Source organism: Colossoma macropomum, unplaced genomic scaffold (genome assembly GCF_904425465.1).
Source record: "Colossoma macropomum unplaced genomic scaffold, Colossoma_macropomum, whole genome shotgun sequence".
NCBI classification, from domain to species: domain Eukaryota; kingdom Metazoa; phylum Chordata; class Actinopteri; order Characiformes; family Serrasalmidae; genus Colossoma; species Colossoma macropomum.
The window spans coordinates 28,141,749-28,160,988 of NW_023494807.1; the positions used below are offsets into that span (position 1 = coordinate 28,141,749).

Genomic DNA, 19,240 nt, shown 5'->3' on the forward strand with positions numbered 1-19,240 from the left:
CAGAGGGACAGTCATCTATTACAGCAGCACAAAGTACAGTAAAGAGCAAAACAAGAGCAAAAGTATTGCTGTACGCTATTAAACAGATGCATGAACAAAAGAAGTAAGGATATACAATAAAATATACTAAAACAACCATAAAACATAATGTGCAGCACAAACATAAGTAAGTAAAATCGCATAAATACTATGCAGGCGACGACACAGTGGTGCATGTCACGTCCAGTGAATGAACCGAGTGACTAAACACTGTAAATGAAAACATATGTAAATAGTTGTGCAATATGCATGGGTGTATAAACACCTAGCAGTGCAATATGCAATATGTATAGATGTATAAACAAAACTACAGTAAATTAATGAATAGGAATACTTCCCACTTCAGTGGCCTTTCCTTGGCTCGCATCGTTATCCTATATGGCTTTTAAAAATAAGGCTTTTATTATAGAAAAAGCTGCGGTCAGAAGGACAGAACTGGACAGAACTGCTACATGCAGTAAATATGATGTTTAAAGGAAAGAAACAATACAGCTTGAAATGTTTTGCTATGGTGTGGATAGCTTAGTGTGCTAGCTAGCACAGTAGCTAACTTTGCTGAACTTGTCAGCTAATCTAGCTGAGGTTTTAGTAAATTGCAGATATGGTCCCTTTAAAATGTACTAAAACTTCAAATGGATTAGCGATTATGCACAAAATAGCTTGAAAAGCACAAAATAGCTTGAAACAGTTGGTTAGTCTGCAGTTTGTGTAGAAAGTATGCTAGCTAGCTGGCATAATAGCTAATCAAGTTGAAGTTTTAGTACATTTTAAAGGGATCTGATTTACAAAAACTTCGGCTGAATTAGCTACTGTGCTAGCTAGCATACTAAGCTATCCACACCATAGCCAACCATTTCAAGTTGTTTTGTTTCTTTTCTTTAAACATCACATTTACAGCATATAGCACTTTAGTTCTGTTCTTCGCATTGAAGCTTTTTCTATAACGAAAGGCTCGTTATTTGAAGCCATATAGGACAACGACGCGAGTCGTATGAGCGATTTCATCAGAGTAACAAGGAAAGGCCAGTGAAGTGGGAATATTCCTGTTCATGTATTTACTGTAGTTTGTGACAAAAGAAAGAAGTATTTGTGTATTCTTAACTTATGGTAATACATGTGTCAACAACACTGAGAAATCAAGTTATTAAAGATGGCTGCTTTTTACCTCAGCATTGAAGAGTTAAACATAAACGTACTCAAAGAAAAGAAATAAAACAACTTGAAATGGTTGACTCTGGTGTGGATAGCTAGGTGTGCTAGCTAGCGCAATAGCTAATTCATCTGAAGTTTTAGTAAACTGCAGATCACATCCCTTTAACCTCTTATGCTCGTGGGTGTATTTTGGTTTGTCCTTCTGAATTTACATGACCAAATCATAAGGCAAATCATTCAGTAACTGCATGAAATAAATGTAAAGTTTTTATTTTATTTTTTAAGTTCCCCTCAAATTAACAGAAATGTGTTTTATGATCACACATATTGCTATATGCTTACAATTTACTCCTGAAAGCCAAAAATCTTAGACGCTCTTTGTATTATTTTATCAAAATAATTTTTACAGAGCAGATCACTGAAGAGACGCCATCTGTTTATAGTTTATAGCCCAGATTTGTGGAAAAATGGGTCGACTTTCAGTAGACAAAAAATTGTGAGTTCGGCTTCTTTTATTATAAGGGTTTAAAATTACATCACCCATCTATTTGACTGGAAAGAAGACAGTTACAGCTCTCATATGAACCCCACCTTTTGAATGTAGCTTATGAAATATGAAAGTTATGAAGAACATGACGAAGTGCATTTTGGGACCACTGGTGGTCTCAAGGAGTTGAAGAGATTAAAATGTACTAAAACTTCAGCTGGATTAGCTATTATGCTAGCCAGCTAGCACACTTTTTATACAAACTACAGACTAACCAACTGTTTCGAGTATCGTCTCACTTCTGTCCCTCGCATTGAAGGTTTTTCTATAATGAAAGGCTGGTTGTTTGAAGCCGTGTCAAGCCTGACAGGTTTTTAGATGCAGTGTACTCTTTTCCAATGCTAATAATGAGACAAAACTACAGTTCTGTACTAAAAACCCAAGGCTTGACTAGCATGAAGTGACTTGTGAACATCTCTGTGCTCATACTTGCTCAGAAACTGTTGCAATGCATCTAACAATAAAGCCAGCATGGAGCTTCTTTTATACAGTGATAGAAAACACAGTGGCTCAAAGAAAGCCCCAATATTCCACATGTAGATCTGTTTTACTGACCAATGTGGACATGCAGCTACTCTGGGGCAAGATTTAAATGAGTAAAATGAGGGCAAACACAAAGTAAGGGCATCGCTAGTGAGACATTAAGTAAGACAGAGTTAACCAGGTGTCATTCTCAAGCTATTTGTTCAGCTGAGGAGAGGCGGTAAAGGCAAGAAGGAAAGACTGATAAAGGAAGAGGTGTGGCGGGCTGGGTGGAAAGCTTGCAATTTTCCTCATAAATGTCATCATTCAGACTAGTAAGGTCCAGCATATCTGACTTGCACATTTCTGCCACACCCATTGCTTAGAAATTTAGGATAGTAACCAGTTAAAGGAAGGTTAAAGGAACGTAGTTAAAGAGGAATTCCATCAGATTTGCTGCAAGGCTTCTGCATTGATCAGCTTCTGAGATGAAAACAAAGTGGTTCGGAGTGATGAGAAATGGTTCATTGTAGAGAAACTAACCAACTTAGATTTTTTTACAGTGGTGGTGATAGGAACCAGGGGTCAGGATGTCGGCAACACAATTATAGCCATTTTATTTACTATCCAAAATGACCAGTAATGGTAAAATTCCCAATAGCAAGAACACAGTGGACCACTGTTGGCCTGCCGATGGCAAAGTTGGCGGTCCACTGTCGCTTTGCACAGCGTTTTCTTGGTGGCCCAATGGCGGTTAAGCAGACTGTTAAACAAAATGTGACTTTTCATCACTCATTTTAAACTCACAGTCCAATTTACTGATTTTTCCTTCATTTCTTCCTTTCGTTTTCCCTTGTAAATTAGTTTCATAAATCATTTTAATCTGGCACAGTGCCAGCAATAACATTTGCAACTAAATCATTTTATATCAGGCCTAGTCATTATTTTTTCTCTCAGTTGTTTGTGATATTTGTCTTAGTTTATTTTCCAAAGTAAAAGGCAGTGATTAAAAAAAAGCATTAAAAATCTGTTTGAGGAGATTGAAAACTAGTTAGACCTTGTACACAAGACAGTAAACTGGGTGGTCCAAGGGTGGATAAGCAGTGGCCAACTGTCAGTGGGGTGCTGACCTTAAAAAGCCAGTTAAACGATATATGCTCACTGGGATGAGCTCTCTGGGATGGTGGAGATTTTAAAAAACAGTTTTCGTTTAGTATTATTTTGCCTTACAAGTGACTTTCTTTGGCTATATGATGCATCTGGAGGCAACATCTCCAACAATGTACAGACTTGAGCCTGGTTTAAATAAATTAACTTGACTGATTTAGGCTTATTACATGCTAAGGGACTTTAAGGGGTTACATCATTTAAGAGCAAACTACACAAGATGTTTGATTCTGTGTGCTGTGAGTCAAACCATAGATACCTGGAGCAAGTAGCCCAAATTGATGGGGTGTCTACATTATAAGAAAGTATATAAGTAACCACTTAAAACTAATACTATCAGCCCCTGGCTTCCATTCTTTGCTCTGTTATTCTTGCCCTTGTGAAGCATTGTGAGGCGCCGTATCTGACAATGTACAGACTTGCACCTCTTCTACCTTTCAAGAGCAAATATAGCAGACTTTTCTCTGCAACTTTGAGACTTAAGCCAAACAATAGGCACTAGGACCCAGCAGCCAGTACATGAGAGGCCAAAAAGGCTTGCAGAAACAGAGGAATGAAGCATAAGACAACCAAGAGAGGGAGACCTGGGAATGCTCAGACAGAAAGAACGAGAGACGGGGGTCAGACAAGGGAGCAGGGGGGCTGCGGAGAGACAAAGTGACAGCTCTAGATTCAGAAGCAGATAGACGACAGAAGGAGGAGTGGACTGACGGAGGGAGGAGGAGGGCTCTGGCCGCCAAGGAGGCTACAAAAAACAGCAGCGCGCCAAAGGGAGCCTTCATAACACAGAGCATTCTGCTGCAGACAGCACCAGGATTGAGGCTGAGGCAGCTGGGTGAACGAAGCTTGGAAGGAGCCCGTCTGGAGGAATAAATCATCATCATCACTCAAGGAATTACGGGAACATAAACTGGGCTTAAAAAAGCAGCTGGGCAAGCAAAGGCACGGGGTGGAGTGGAGAGGACAATAAGGTTAGTGAGAGAGCAAGAGAGAAAGTGAGAGGGGAGATACCACCCACAGAGCAAGTCTTACCACACAGACTGGCTTTATCATAAGCAGTCACACTGTAACCGAGCCACACGACTGCTAATCATCACACAAACACACCAACAGTGCCACACACGGTGTATTTATGGAATACATAGACAGACGCATAATTCACAGCTCGACCTGAGGGAGTTTAGACTGTTGCAAGAAAGCATAGAGAATCTTGGATGGCACCATTGAGCTTGAATGTAAAAGAGGAGTGAGGTGAGGCCTTGTGGACCACTCTTCCTTTGCAAGGAATCACCATTGCGGGGCTGGAGCTACATTCATGTTGAACCCCAAAAAACAGATATTTTTGTTCTTCTTTTGAAAAGCATCCCAGTGCTTAATGAAGACCATCTTCAACTTAAGGAACTGAGGATCCATTTCCAAACAGACGGCAACCACATGCAATAAAGATCGAATTACAGTCGTGCAGATATTCATCATCTTGAGGACCACGTCCATTCTCCAGGAGAGCTATCTGCACTCTGATATTTGATCGAGAAACTGAAAATCCATTTCCAAATTGAGGCTGAGTACCTATAAACTCTGCCCTCGTTTTGAAGACCATATCCATTCACAAAAAAACGGACTGTTTCCTGATGTTTGATTGAAGAACAATTCCAAGCTGATGAAACCTGAAAACTTAATTTATACTGATATCCATCAAAATTCTGAGGATCTGCAAGTTCACTCTGCACGCTACAATCCATTATTCATTTAGGAGTCTCCTGCACTCTGCACTAATCCGTTCCCAAACTGAGGCTGGGGCATTTTGAAGACCACATCTGTTCTCTAAAAAAACGTCTCTTTGATTGAGAACATTTCTAAACTGAAGCGAAAAATACCCATAAATACCGAACCAAGTTCACGCTGATATCCATCATCACTTGAAGGACCAAAAAACTCCACTCTGATATCTGCAGACTACAGTTGTTGGAATCTTCCACACTCCAAGAACCACTGGACCATCGTTTGCCTCCCTGGAGTGGGATGGGACCTGTACTCTGAGGATCTGAGTAAAAGACTGCCCTTTAACTCTGCAGCATGTTGTCCTGGCGTGGGCCACTGTTGCCCCTGGTCCTGAGCCTCCTGCTGACCACCTGCATGGCACAAGAGAGCCAAGACAGTCTAGAGCTCGAGGAAGAGAGCAACACAGTGAGCACAGAAAGCCCTGTAAGTTCATGCCCATAATACACCAACACATGTTCAAGTGGTAAATACTGGAGCGTACAACTCTCCAAAAGGTAGTCTCAAAAATTCGTGCGGGTTTGGGTGCCATTGTACAAATGACTACAGTAATACCTGCTATAAAGTTGTGGAGAAACCTGCATCATACTAAATTACTGACTCCTACTGAAGTCAGTATTAACTGGCTTTGCTGAACATGCAATTATATGTTGATAGATGAGCTGGTAGGAATGCTGCAAAGCTTTTATGACTAAGATTGGTACTGGCTATTAAAACTGACATGATGACAAGTTCTTCTTCCACAGGAGACTGTGTCTTCAGAGATGGCTATAGTTAGCCCCCACAGAACCTGGATAGTCTTCAGAGACAACTCCAATAAGGGTGGAAACAAGAAGCCCAAACAAAATAAAAGAATCTCAAAGGTAAGTTATCAACAGGCTGGAGCTCTATGATGCTGATCTGCACAAACCCACAAACAGATCTTTTTATTTCTCTCTGAAAAGCCGTCCCAGTGCTTAAAGATGACCATAATGGAATTTCTTACCTTAACCCCATACATGGCCACCAGTGGGCCCAGTTTTATTACACACTTCTAAAATCTAAGATTAGTTAAACTCATTTGTATTAAAGTCCCTGTAGTCACTGAATAACAAGTCTTAGTATGTAATAAGCCTGGGATTTTAAGGGGTTGATTACATTTGGCCCTTAAGACACTGTGATGCAGAAGTGATGCCTATAAGAATGTGAGACAATTAGAAGTTTGGAGGACGCATTCACTCCGTCAGGAAGACCATGGCACATTGCTTTACTCAAGGGCAAAATCTCATCCCTCCAACTGTTGTCATGGTTGTGCTTTGACTCACAGAGAATTGTATTGTAAACTGACCACTGTCTTTCTGCAGCATGGCCTGCCTGGTCCTCCGGGCCCTCCAGGGCCACAGGGTCCACCTGGTCCTCCCGGCCCCCTGTTGCCTAACCAAGATGAGATCATGGAGGACCTCCAGCAAAAGCTGAAAGGTATGGAAAGGTTTATGCTCTGTGGAGCTTGGACATTAAAGGCCATGGCACACTGACCAAACATTCTCCAACAAAGACCAACATTCAAGTGTTGGCAGTTGGCGAAAAAGAACGGACATGCAAAATGAACCCATGTGAATGGAGGAGAACTTTATGGAGGCTTCCAACCATCATGACCCAACTCTGGGGTTTGTTGGTGTTTGATGGAAAACATTTGATCAGTGTGTTTGGGCAAGAAAGACATGAAAGATGTCCAGAAACAGAATTTATAGGCCCACATCCTTTGTGTTTCTACAGGTCCAATTAGTCACATCATGTTAAAAGCCATGAACATGCAGAGATGACAGACGGTAGCAAGTAATGGGATATAATTTAACAACATCATTTCAACCTAAATCAGTTACATTACTCTTTACATGCGTACATGGACAATATTTCATTCCCAGAGCCTGCTTGCATAGGCTTGCATAACATTATAGCGCACTCACAAAACTGTGCAAACAACTGATCGAATGCCAGTGCTAAGCTGAAAGTATGCAGACAAATTAGCAAAGCAAATTAGCAAAGCGCAGTGACTTACAGAAAGGATAACAGGCGCATTACAGCGCTTTGGCAGACACAAATAAAAGAGATACAGCAGTCCAGAACTGTTCCCTTAAAGCAACAGCAATAAAAACAATGGGTTAATGCCTACAAATGAATACAAATGATGGAAAATTTGAAACCTTCGATTTAGTTTCCCTATCCTCCTCAACAGCAACACTTGCTAATGGTGATGATTGCAGCTGACAAAATTGCAAGGCCATAACACATCTGGTTTAAAACTATAATAGCGTTTGGCAGCCTTGTCTAACAGCTAATCCGCCTGCCAGATCGTTCCAAGACTGTTTTACTATTGACGCTAATGTTTCCATTACCTGTGATTACAAGCTGTGAAAATAATTGATCCCAAAAGTGTTGCAGGCGAGCAGCACTATCAAGCCTGTCAGTGCAACTATTTTGCAATTGTCTGCTGCTTTCTACCCTCAGAGCCTTCGAGGCTTCTGTTATAACGGCTACAGAGAAAGCCTGATTATGTCTACGAGATAAAAAACAAAATTAGTTCATTTTTGTTTAATAGAATCATCATGATTGTTGTTTATACTCTGTAAGTATTGTACTGATACTCATATTCCATTGTTAAGTTTTGGTTGGAAACAAAAGGGTTAAAATCCTGGCTATGGAAAATTGTCCAATCAGGTTTCTTTCCCCCTGTGGTATCTAGGCAGATGCAGCCAAGCATGCTCTCCCATTGGTTAGGACTTCAGGACCTGAAAAGAAGGACTTTTAGGTGAACAACCAAGGAAAATTAGGGAGTGACAGCAACCAATCATGTTTTGATTTACAATGGGACCAATTTTGTGAGAAAATACATCACTCTAAGCTTCCTGAACGTTCTAACTACGTCGCTGATTGTGGATACAAGCCTATTCTAGCTCAGTTTAGCAGTTTAATGCAAGGATTTTGACTGAAAAAGTCACTTTAAAACTGCCACAAAGGTAAAATGTCTGTTACAAACTTCATATAAAACATGGAAAGGCTTTACAAGCTTCAAATGTCTGCATTTAATCTAGTACAGCCAAAAACGTTCATGTAAATTGCTGTAGGCTTAACGCTACATACTACTAGAATGCCTAAGGGCCGATAGTAGAAATTAGAATTGTCCCAGTGGTACGTTTTTTGCTTGTTTTTGACATTTATGGCCTGAACTGAAGGCCTAACTCTAATGGTGATGGTTCACCACTGTCAATGTTTTGTGGAAATGCAGGGTGAAGCTTTATGTTGGTGTTTTGTGATTACTTGCCAGTTTCTGTGCAGCATTAGTGTTGTGAGTAATAGCGTTTTATGCACAAGTTGGCAAGTGCATCGTAATTTGTAAGGACTTGCAATTTAGCGTCCAAGATCACATGGAACTATTTATCTACCTTCTGTCTAAATGATGTAGTGGATTTTAGTGTGGCATTAGGTGTGTGTGTGTGGACTGGGTCACTTTCACCACAATGCTTGTAATGTGTGTGTCGTCTCGCTTGTTTGTTGGGGAGGCCGCTTGTCTGATTGTGGGCTGGGCTGATCCCTTAATAGGTGTAATTTTCTTGGACGTGGATGTGACTTGGCCTGAGTAAAGAATTCCCTGGATTCCACATTGTGCGTCCGTGTGTGTATGTGTGTGTGTGCGTGTGTGGAATGAGTGTTGGCAGATGGCCAGGAAAGCAGACACAGGTCTGTTTGTGCTCTGGAGCGGCGAGCTGCGGGCTGTTCTGACAGCAATATAAAACATAAAGGCTCTTATTCACACTGCAAAGCACAGTGGCGCCGCAAACTCACACACTCCAGCATGTCCAACCTCCCCGCCACCCCACCCCACCCCCCAACACACACACTCATCCACTCTCCCTCCACTCATACACGCTCTCGCACTCCAAATATTTACATCTCTCTTTCAGACACAGATTGTTTAATGACTTTATATGCGGCCAAGTGTCAGTCAAAGATAATCCCAAACATTTCGCACCTAGCTGTTTATCTTTGTTATTTAAGGCTCCTCAAGGCTGAGAGGGCAGATAGCCGACAGCGTAAAGAGCTGACAGCTTATGAAATGGAAAAGGGTGAAGAAAACGGTCAAAACAACAAAAAGAAAGAATAGGCCAGAGATGGGGACGAGTCAGGAAGAAAAACTGATTAAATTAGAACTCGCAGAGACTTGAGCCTCGACTCAGGCTCGCACCCCAGAGACTCGAGACTCAATTCAGACTCGCTCACCACAGACTTAAGATTCATACGGACTTGCACCCCAGAGACTAAAGACTCGACTTGGACTCGCACCACAAAGACGCCAGACTAACTAGATTCATAACCCCAGAAATTCAAGACTCGGCTCAGACTCACATCTCAGAAACTCAAGACTCGAAACGGAGTCAAACTCAGTCATCAGAGTCTCAGGACTCACATGGACTTGCACCTCAGAGACCCGAGACTCAATTCAGACTCACTCATCAGAGTCTCAAGACTCACATGAGACTCGAGACTTGACTCAGACTTGCACCCCAGAGACTTGAGACCCAGTTCAGACTGGCTCACCACAGACTTAAGACTCACGCAGACTCGCACCCCAGAGACTCAAGATTTCACACAGACTCAAACCCCAGAAATTCAAGATTCAACTCAAACTCCCTCTCAGAGACTCAAGACTCGACTGGGACTCACACTGAGAGACTTAAGACTCGAACTTGTACCACACAGACTCGAGACTTAACTCACACTTGCAAACCCAGACTCAAGATTTGTCTCGGACTCAAGACTCACGTGGACTCGCACTTCAGAGACTTGAGACTCAATTCAGACTCACTCACCAGAGACTTAAACCTCACGTGGACTCGCACTTCAGAGACTTGAGACTTGATTTTGACTCGCACCTCAGGGACTAAATTCTTGACTCCAACTCACACCCCAGAAATTCAAGACTCAAACTGAGAGACTCAGACTTGCACCCTGAAAACATTTAGACTTGGACTCGCACCCCAGAGACTCAAGGCTCGACTTGGACTTGCAACACAGAGTCTTGAGACTTAACACGGACTCACACCCATGTGACATAACACTTGATTCAGACTCGCACACCAGTGACCAGGAATTCAGCTCAGACTTGCACCACAGAGACTCGAAACTTGACTCAGACTTGACTTGTGAAGACTTCTGAAGTACAAATTTCTTAAGGTTTTTTGCTTGTTTTGCGAGAAAACTTTACAAAACCCAGCAACACAAAACACATTTATTGTAGAAGCCAGTGAAGTGAAGTACCCATTGTCTTCTATTATAAGTGAGTGTCGACTCAACAGATGTTGTATTCCTTTCTAAGTACAGGTGAACGAAATGATTATTTATGGTAATCGACCATATATTACAGATGCAGCCGTATTCCTTTAATGACTGTATTATAAACTTGTAAAAATTATAAAGCAGTTAACTTCAGCACAGTTTGAACAATGTTGATCTTTTTTATCTCAAATCTAACATCACAACATCCCCTCTGATTGTGTCCAGAGATGGTGGGGACCCACTGCCTGCTCTGTGATCAGCCCCCCCGTGTGGCCACGGCCTTCCACAGCCATCTGCACCACAACCTGCTGGTCCACCGCCGAAGCCTGCAAGAGCTCCAGCCCTTCAGCAGCGTGAGTGGCGCCCATGCTCAACCAAACATGGCATTCCTTGGCCCCGCAGTTGGGCTCTGATTCTAATTTCTGCCAGCCAGTGCAGGCCAAGGACGTCAGCTCTGGCTGACCGCACTGGCGAGCGTGTGAGACAAGCTGGCGATGTTTTCAGTAGTTAAAGGAATGGTTTGGTGAAAAATCAATTTTACACAGTTTTCCCCCTTACCTCAAAGGTAGTCCATCAGCCAAGACATGTTTGGCGTCTTTAGTTCTGCGCTGGAGCTATGAGGCTAACAAGTAATGGAACTGTGTTGAAAGCATGCCTAAAGCATCATAAACTTGGCCCAGACCATGTGAAGTTGTTAAGTAATCTCTAAAAGACTTACTTACCTGGTTTCTGACACAATATGATGTACTGTTCTCTATAAACATGGACAAAATTTTCACTCCTGTTATCTTGAAGCGATAATAGCTTTTAGCCATGCAACACATTTTGGTCCATTTTAATTCTTCCTCTAATTATTCCTGTAATGACCCTCTCTATTTCCCCACAGCCTTCAGATTCAGAACAGTTTCACCAGCGAGGTCAAGGCTTCAACGCCAGCAACGGCCGCTACACAGCTCCAGTGTCGGGCTTCTACCAGCTCACAGCCAGCCTGGTGCTGGGTAAGTACCTCAGCAATGGACACATTACAGACTAATGTACACTACAGGCCAAAGGTTTGGAAGCAAAACAAACTAAAAATAAACAAACACTTTCTCATGGGCTAATAGACAGTAATGTGTCTGTCTGCGGTCTTTTTTCCCCTCCCATTTCTTTATATTCTTTCAAGAGCTCTTAAAGGGGTATGGTTCATTGTAAAGAAACTTACAGACTCTGATTTCTTTACAGTGGTGGTGATAGGAACCGGAGGTCTTGATGTCTACAACACAAGTATAGCCATTTTATTTACTACTCAAAACCACCAGTGAACCTACATGTATCCTATATGTAATGTTGATGATGGTAAAATAGTGATAAATCTGAAAAACAATGTTTTTATTGGGAACTATTTTGCCATGCATATCCCTCTTCACCCTGAATGGTCTTAAAAAAATATGTTTTGAGCCAAAATCGTCAACTCAAAACTAGCGTAAAGCAACGTCTAAGACGGGTCAGCGAGATACAGCTCTTTTACTGCCCTGTTGTGGCTGCACAGCAGAATTCGATTTTTAGGTAAAAATAAAATAATCCTCCTTTACAGTAAAATAAAGCTCTGCTGATCGTTCAACACAGTTTTAACAATAAATGGTCTTAAACACAGGAGTTAATGTAGCCTACAACTGCTAATTTACCCTTTAACCCTGGCACGCAGACTGCTGGTTACGCAGACAACAATCTTGCCTAGCTAGTAGCTCACGAAAAGGCAAAGAGAAAGATTTAGGACAAACATCAATAGTTTGGAGACAAATGGACTTACTTTACAAGAAACTGTTCTACTTTTGCGGAAAAGTTTCCTGCCAGAGATGCAAGAAAAGTGGCTATAGTTGTGCCAAACCTTAAAGCAGAGCAAAGTAAGTCTGCGTTTTCATTTGTATTATATTTTTAGCCTTTACTAGTACATTAGCACACACTGAGACATATTTACAGCCGAGATGGTAAAATTGATATCAAATGTTGTGGCTTCCAAGGTGGTTTGGAAGGACAAAATAGCTCTTCTTAACATTTGGCTTGCTGACCCCTGGTCTGAAACATCAGGCAGGTAGTATACATATACGTTTCATGTAATAACTTTCTCTGAGGGAGCTCATAGAGGTGTTTTGACCTTTATGGCCCAACTTGAAGGCCCAACTCTAATAGTCACATTTCGCCAGTGATTAATTTAAATTATCGACCAGTTTTGTGTATATTTTAAGCAATTCATTTTCGTTCTGTATCACCCCAGCAGGCCCCGTATGTCAGGGGTGGTTTGGCTAGGCCTGTCCTGCAAACCAATGGAATGTTCTAGAAAAACCTCTTTGGTTAAACTTAGATGCCAGTGAACCACGTTGTATTGTGTTGGTTGTTGGAAAACTGGCTTAATTGCAAAATATTTTTGAAATGTTAGAAATCACTGCTTGCTTCAACACTTTTGGCCTGTAGTGTACAACCATGTAATTTTAGGACAACAATGTGGTCAGCCTGTCTGGCTGACGAGCTGAATGAGGGGATTGGAAATATAAAAACATAATTCCCCCTTGACTTTCTATACACAGACCTCAGCTGCTTGGAAAGAAGCTCTGTGTTCTCCGTCACTGAAAATCTTTGTTTATTAATGAGCATTAATGAGCTTTCATCTCCGTATTATCAGAGAGGCCTTGTAAATTCAACTGACTTGCAACCTGAGCTGCTGTACGAAGCCTTGGATGATGATGTATGTTCTAATCATTGCGTTATAATGCAACCTGAAGCACATGCAATGCCTCCAGCGTGGTTGCATCATGTGGTTATTGAGAAAAAGAAGCAGCACAGGCCACTGCGACAGGTCCGCAGATAAAGCTCAGAGGAAAGGGGTGGGGTCCTTACACTGAACATCCACCCACAACGCATCCTTCAGTGCACTGTGTCTGTGTTTCTGTGTTTCTTAGAATCCAGTGAGTCTCAGAAAAGGCCTCAGGCGAGACAGAGGGACAGCATTAAAGCCTCCATATGTATAGAGTCTCTCTGCCAGAGCAACATGTAAGTACAGTTAAAGTATTCAGCACATCAGTTTGCCTTGGAACTCAGTATACAGTTTAAGCACATAAATTCCATGTCTTGCTGATTTTCTGAGTAAAAAAAAGTGAACACATCCTCTACAGAGAACAAACGTAAATATGGCGTTTTCCTGCAAATTTTAGTGCCAGTTTCTGTTTATTTGCTTTTAACATATGAGTTTAACATATTGGAAAAACATTAATTATTGCATTAAAATGTGCAATAAAATATTATTAAAAAGTGTGTTCTCTGTAGAGGCTGTATTAACTTATTTTCTCTTAGAAAATCAATAAACATGCCACTTGATCAGGGGTGTTCAAACATTTGTGTACGACTGTGTGTAACTCAACACTTTATTTTGATGGTCCACTGATGCTTTGTGGACCCCCACGTCGTCTTTCAATTAAATTCAGCTAAATGTCTCTTTTAAATTCAACATACTTCCTTTAACTTAAACCTAATATAAAATTCACAGATGAACACAGATGTAGTTGATGAGCCAAGACATGTTTGATATCTGAATTTTGCTTATTTTAGTTGTGTGATGGAGCTCAAATCATTCTGTTAAAGCTGCACTATGTAAGGGATACGTCTTTACGTGTAAACATCACATGCACTGGCTCAAGAAGAAGGTCTGGCTGGATGTTTAGGTCTCAAATGCAAAATCAACATTATTTTTATTTCTGACTAATTATTATCCTACATTGGAAGTAATGACATGGTGCATCTGCTGTGGAAAGACACACTCATCAGTTTAGGGATGCACCGAAATTTAAAAAAATAATAATAATAAATAATAATAATAATAATGCAATTGGCACATTTGTTTTTCATCCAAAAGAGAAAAAAGGCAGAAAAAAAACCAAAAGATTAAACAGGACCACAACAAAGTGTCAAAATCTAATGCTTGACAAATAATCTGGTGATCAAAATGAGAAATAGTGATTATGAATGCTGTTTGTTTCCTTCAGGCTCAGCGGAGACACGTTCAAACAGTTTGAGCAGCAACAGATCAACAGTGAAACACTCAAACCCACTGCAGCTGCGATCTATGCAGTGTTTAATTCATATGCTTTTTACCATTAACTGATTTAATGAAATTCTTTAATAGAAATCACATAAATAATACTAAGTAACTCAACATCTTTTGATACTAAACTTTTTTAAGTCTGGTGTTGAAATTTGTAACTCGTGTGTTTATTAGATCCTGCTGTTGTGGCTGTGTGTTCTCTAAAAGATGAACACTAAAGTAATTTGTGTACTAATAGCGCCTCCGGCTGGAGAAACTTGACTGCTAGACAAAAATAATACGAAAAAATCTCTCTTTACAAAAATAATAGTTAAAAATAAGGCGTTTTCCTTTATTATAGCAGAGGTAATATGGAATTCAGCATTAGATGCCTTTGGGAAACCATGAAGTATTATATTTTCATAATTACAATGTGCAATATTCAATATCATTTGGTGAGCTGATTAAAATTAAATTAGTGCTCTAATTCTTTCAGTTCTTTTTTCCAACAGAAGCATCGGCAACATTATAATGTTAATTCAAAAGCATAAATAAAACAGCAAATCATATATAAGAACGCTTCCTTTCGGTTTTCGTCTGAATGTGTCTTAAATTTTGGTTTTGAATTTTCATTTTGGTGCCGCATCAAATTAGCAAACTGTATGTATGTTTTTGGGGTTTCAACTGTGGTGAATTAAGCTGCTTTAGTGTATCTGGCCTGGTTTATGAAACACCTTGAGATCACTTGTTGTGTTAGTATGCTTTATAAATAAAGTATTATTATTATTATTAGTAGTAGTATTAGTATTAGTATTATTAGTATTATTACTATTATTATGGTGTGATCTTTGTATGACGTGTTTATTGTGTTTTGTGATTGTACTGCAGGTCTCTGGAGACAGTAACTGGAGTGAGTCCAGCAGGGGGAGTTTTCAGCATCCTTCTGACAGGAACTCTTTACCTGCAGGTAAAAATGACTTAATGCACATGAAGCCACACACACAGAGCTCAGCAGAAACATACAACAATTACACTGAATATAAATACAATCACTGTCAAGCCCACAGACGCATACAAACAGCCAGTTTTTCAGTTACGCTAGACGTACACAAACACAGCGGCTCTGAATTCCTTCTTTGTATGCAAGATTATATGTAATTGAAGGAATGCTCCAACATTTTTCAACCTCACCTCTTTACACAATGATATTATGCTGCACGTATGCTTTTTAAAGCAATAAGCCACGAGAGGCTGTGCATTACAGTGACTTCTTCGCGGTTAAACGTGTTGTTAGGCACGACGCGAAGCAGAGTAAAAACTCACTTACCCATGAGAAAATCGCTGTAACGCACAACCTCAAGTGGCTTATTGCTTTTATAAAACGGCAAACAACATAAAATATGATAAAAAGATAAATATGATCATTTTGCCCCTTGATTTTTACCTGATCTGAAGCCTATCGACTCACTAAATACTATATGTTTGTGGTCGTTTTATGAACTTTTTAACTTTTTGTCCTGTACCAATGAACATATCATAATAAAGCACTGTTTAATGTGAAAACCTTCACTTTATAAGTACTTTTACTTTTACCACTGAAACAGCAATACTAATTTCCATTAGCGTCTCTATGCGATTTCCGGTTATATGTAGCACCAAGCTAACAGTGTTGTACCTCCCTTTTCCCAAACTGGGGCAGAATCTCAAATGGCTCCCTGCTTCCTACATAGTGCACTATTTAGGAGTTAAAATACTGGCTCCTGCACTTAAACAGTGCATAGAATTGCTAACAAATAGTCCTTTGGGATTCAGCCACATCCATACTGGACACATGATGCACTCTTTAGATAAAGAAGCCAGAATTTTATAACCATCTGAGATCAGCCTGGGTTTAATGCTACTTAAGGCACAACTGATTAAAACAGTGTGTGACATATTCATTAGTCTTTTATACCCCAGTTTTACTGAATTATATAAGAAGCACTTCAATTCGAGTCGTTTAGCCTGTTAGCTATCTTTTTGCCTGTTATCAGTTAGCTGATTGGCCTAGGTCTAGTTAAGATTGTCAGCCCCTCAGTTTAAACAAAAACGGGTTCTTGCTTCATCGCTACACTCAGTGGTCCATGCAAGCAGCATTAGAGTTAAATATTACTCCATTAACAGCACAAGGACATTCATGACTTGGCACTGTAATACAGAATTCAGTTGTTGTGAGGAGGTCAGGTGTGCATATATGGAGTGCTTTACAGTGGCTTAGCCAATCAGATGTCAGGACCGGGACTGTCTGTTTTATTTCCATTTTAATTGTTTTTATCATTTATATCAATTAAATGTCCATAATGTGCTGAAGGGAGTGAGAAAACATGGCAGCTAGGTAGAAACCACTGATCTGCTATCCCTGCTCACTTTTTCTGGACAAAAGGGATGCAAATGAGCTCAGCTATGACCAATCAGATTGTTATGTTGCACAGTAATTGTGTAATTGCTTGATTGCGTCATGCACAAGTTAGCTGCTTACAATGGTATTAATGCAGGAGATTATTTTGATTAAGGCTACATGACACCTACGTAAGCTTGTCATGACAACTGACATAACTCTACATAAATGCTTATAAAAGCTTATTTCATCTGTCATAAAGACTACTTTAGCAAATTTTGATCAAAACTGGCAAATGTAACCTTTATAGCGAATGACGCCTATTGGAATAAGCATTAATAAACATTTATGTATGGTTATATCAGTTGACATGACAAGCTTATGTAGGTGTCATAAAGCCTTATGACCAGCACCCTACAGTAATGCGATACCACTATTACTAAGCCACTCAGGAGCTCAGAACTGTCCTACAATTGCATATGCTTTTACTCCGTACCCCTGAATGTACTAGTATTGTGTTGGGAGCGATTCATCTTACTGCAATGAAAACGCAGCATTAACCTGAACAGTCCACGGCTGCTGCAGATTCTGAAAATATATCTAAAATAATATAAAACTACAAACCCCACTGTAAAACAAGCACATATGAGTGTTTGCTCAAATTGCTTTCAAGTTCAGTTTCTTTTATTACTTTTAGCAGTTACGATTAAACAATTCTGAAATCTTCATACATCCCTGCATGCAGCAGATAGAGATTAGGTTAAAAAAATATTCCTGTTTTCCTTTATAGCATGTGCCAAAATGTACAGCAAAGAAGGAAAAACAGAAGAATGAAGGTGTGCTCTTATCTGTTTTACAGGCTGGCGAATACGTGTCTATTCTTATTGACAATGGAACGGGCTCGGCGCTGACTGTTCTCCAAGACAGTCTGTTTTCTGGGATTCTTCTTGGAGTATGAGAACGTACATATAAAACCCTCAGAATCAAACAGCTGCCTCTCTACAAACCCATATTTCTTTGCTTCCAAGACAGCAGTCCTATCAGCAGTAATAATTATAGCATGGAGGAGGAGGAGGACGCTTCCCCAAATACAAACCAAAACGCTTCAGCAATGACTATTCAGTGTAATATTATCACCAAGGCAGCAAGATAAAACTGCAGTTTTCAAACATTTAAACTTCTGTTCATAGAGATGTATGTATTTTTCCATGTGCTGTGTTTATATATTACACGTTTGCAAGTGAACAGGGTAAAGGAACTTTATGTATTTATTTGCGTTTTTTGAAGTGTGAATGCTAAAATAAAAATGTTTGTAAAAACTCATTTGGCTCATTTACAGGGGTGGAGTGGGGGGGATATTGTAGCACAGCGCTCTCAGGCAACAGGCAATGATGCCTGACTGAATAATTACAAATAAACTTGAATTATTTCAAAAAATATCTAAATAAAAAATAAAAATATATTTTTTAAAATATAATATATAAATAAAAAATATCTCTCTCTCTATATATATTAATACAGTTTAAAGTAATGCCAACTCATTTTTTCTAATTGAAACAAACAAACAAAAGAAGATAAATATCAGTAATGGATGTATGGACTACATGCAGTAATGAGAATCAGGGTAAAAAGTGTCAAAAAGTGTAAAAATATAAAGGTGAATAATTTAAAGTTTTGCTGCTTCAATCGATCTACTAAGCTAAATAAATATCGGTCATGTTGATTATGACACTCATTTGGGTTGAACTAGGTAATAACTAGTTGCATTTACTCAGTTTCATATCATTAAGTCCATGTTTAAAGGTTTGTACTTCACTGTGTGCTTTCAAATGGTAAAACGTTTACTACTCAAGTATATTTGTGGAAAGCAATCTACAGTTCAAAAGCCAGTATTTGTGATGGTATAGGGGAGCATGAGTTCACATGGCATGGGTGACTTACACATCTGTGAAGACACCATTAATGCTGAATGATATATACATGTTTTGGCAACATATGCTGCCATCCAGATGACGTCTTTTTCAGAGAAGGCCTTGATTATTTCAGCATGTATTACAGCAGAATTGCTTTGTATTAAAAGAGTCCGGGTGCTAAACTGACCTGCCTGCAGTCCAGATGTGTCACCACTGAAACATTGGTGCCGTATTATGAAATGAAAAATACGACAAAGGAGATCCAGAACTGTTGGGCAGTTGAAATCCTATATCAAACAAGAACAAGAAAACATTCCACTTTCAAAACAGCAGTGTCTCCTCAGTTCGCAAACGCTTACAGAGTGCTGTTAAAAGAAGAGGTGATGCAGCACAGTGGTAAACAGGCCCCCGTCCCAACTTTTTTGGAATGTATT

General features: G+C 39.9%; 1 protein-coding gene across 1 annotated transcript; it reads left to right on the forward strand.

Moving 5' to 3' along the window:
- Nucleotides 1–3,948: 3,948 nt before the first annotated feature.
- si:ch1073-184j22.1 (erythroferrone) lies at nucleotides 3,949–18,373 on the forward strand. The gene is made up of 8 exons (XM_036556731.1): nucleotides 3,949–5,572; nucleotides 5,893–6,009; nucleotides 6,490–6,604; nucleotides 10,685–10,812; nucleotides 11,346–11,457; nucleotides 13,399–13,489; nucleotides 15,405–15,483; nucleotides 17,753–18,373. The coding sequence occupies exons 1-8, from the start codon at nucleotides 5,444–5,446 to the stop codon at nucleotides 17,849–17,851; spliced, it is 870 nt and encodes a 289-aa protein (XP_036412624.1). The 5' UTR covers nucleotides 3,949–5,443; the 3' UTR covers nucleotides 17,852–18,373.
- Nucleotides 18,374–19,240: the final 867 nt, after the last annotated feature.